Here is a 1,869-nt window from a genome sequence, read left to right as displayed (position 1 = left end):
GCTGCCGCCGCCGCCGCCGCCGCTGCCCCCGCGCGGGGTGTGAAGCCCCGGCCCCTCCTCCGCAGCCGCGGGCTCGCCCGCCCTGCTCCGGAGTGTGGTCCCTGCCGGGGAGCCGCCGCGCCGGGCGCACGGAGGGAAGCGTTGATGCATCGCTGTGGAAATTCATTGTGTGACTTTCTGGGTATTTACTGAGTTTCAGACCGAGATGCAGCTCTTGAAAGCTTTATGGGCACTAGCAGGAGCAGCGATCTGCTGTTTTCTTATATTTGTCATCCACTCACAGTTTCTTAAAGAAGGTAATTATATCTGCATGTCTGCGTACCCTGTTCTTTAATACTAAGGTCTGTACGAGGTGCCTAATTATTTTTACTGTTTCCAGTATGTTCTATTTACGGCAGTGGTTTCACGCTGTTTTTTTCTTTCCTTTTAAAGCCTTCTCATTTTTGTTCCTTTAGCAAGTAGGTAGCTTTAGGCTTGCATTCTTGGTAAATGTGTGCATATATATATATATATATATATACATACATACATATATATATATGTACACACATATAAATTTGTATAATGATTGCATTCTGTGTTTTACAGTCAGTTTCTCATTTCCTTACGGGGCATGTATAGCGCGTAGAAAATATTTGTTGCTATCAGATGACCAAAGAACAGTAGTCATCATGGGAGTATTAATAAACCAAAAAATCCTAACAAGTAAACGTCTTATTTTTATACCAAATCAATAGGCATCTTCTCCCTCTTCCTTGTTCAGAAAATTTTCAATAGATGGCACTAAAGTTCTATGGAAAGGGCAGGGCAGAGCAAATCCTGGGCATTCAGCATCTTTCTTCTTGCTGCCCCAAAACTGGAAGAGGCCTTTGCCTGGTTTCAGGGTTCCTGTTTTTTCCACCTTGTAGTCAGAAAATTTTGATTTCAGTTCACTGGAGAAAATAATTCAGGTTGTGTGGTAGTCTCATCTCCACCTCCTCGCCTTTCTTTTCTACTTGCTTGAGTTGGGTGGAAAAAAAATTCCTCTTTGATTAGCTAGAGGAATTTTACTGGGGAGTAATCTCCCCCCCCCCCTTTTTTTAGCTTTCCTTCCTTAGGAAATTCACTCTTCTACTGAAAAAATATTCTGCGGCCTTTTTTTTAAGACAAACTGTAATCTGAGATACAAATGAGAATCCGAAGAGATGTACGTATATTTTGGGTTGTGTGTGGGAAAGATCAATGCTACTCTTGAAGCAGTGTTAACRAAAATAACGCAAATATATGAGATTTTTTTGTGTGAACTCATTAATTCTTTTTCAGCATTTTAATGTAGTTCAGATTATAACTGTCTGAGTATTGAACATGGCACAGTTTTGAATGCTGGCTGTGCAAAACGGGGAAAAGAAAAACCCAAAACTTCTATGTGACTGGGACAAAGTTTCACTCAAGACTGGGCGAAGTGACAACCTTGCAACCCCTGGAGTATCGCTACTGGTGTTTAATTTAGTGTCAGTGCAGAAACCCACTCACTGTACGTTTCTGAAGATCTTTTTTTGTTGTGAAATGAGCAAAACTTGATTTGCTTGATTTGGTTAGTTAGGAAGAATTTATCCAGATAACCACATTAAGGGATGTGCCAGAGATTTCTCCTTTAAGAAATTGCCCATGCTTTAATTGCTSTCTGTGTGTAATGCCTCCCACATACTCACTTATTTAACATTCTTTTAAAATGCTTCTACTAGCGTATTTATATATCTCTGTCTAATGAGGTGACTCTTTTTAGAGGATTCTGAAGAAAGAAATATTACTAGTCATTTCAGAACGTTTTTTTTGTCGGTATTTGCCATTTGCTGTTATGTTTCTTTTTTTTCTTTTTTTTTTTTTTTT

General features: G+C 40.0%; 1 protein-coding gene across 2 annotated transcripts in view; it reads left to right on the top strand.

Moving 5' to 3' along the window:
• Nucleotides 1–72: 72 nt before the first annotated feature.
• TAFA5 (TAFA chemokine like family member 5) overlaps nt 73–1,869 on the top strand; it is a 311,899-nt gene continuing 310,102 nt past the window's right edge. For both annotated transcript variants that reach the window (XR_014898386.1, XM_085326287.1), the window contains exon 1: nt 73–296. Coding sequence is in view for 1 of the 2 variants with exons in the window: in XM_085326287.1 (XP_085182413.1) it covers nt 206–296 (91 nt within the window). In the remaining variant the exon portion in view is untranslated. The remainder of the gene's footprint in view (nt 297–1,869) is intronic.

Source organism: Rhea americana, unplaced genomic scaffold (assembly GCF_003343005.1).
Source record: "Rhea americana isolate MKP2758 unplaced genomic scaffold, rheAme1 scaffold_1, whole genome shotgun sequence".
Lineage (NCBI taxonomy): Eukaryota > Metazoa > Chordata > Aves > Rheiformes > Rheidae > Rhea > Rhea americana.
Note: the sequence above shows the minus strand (reverse complement) of the source record. Positions and strands in the feature narration are given on the sequence as shown.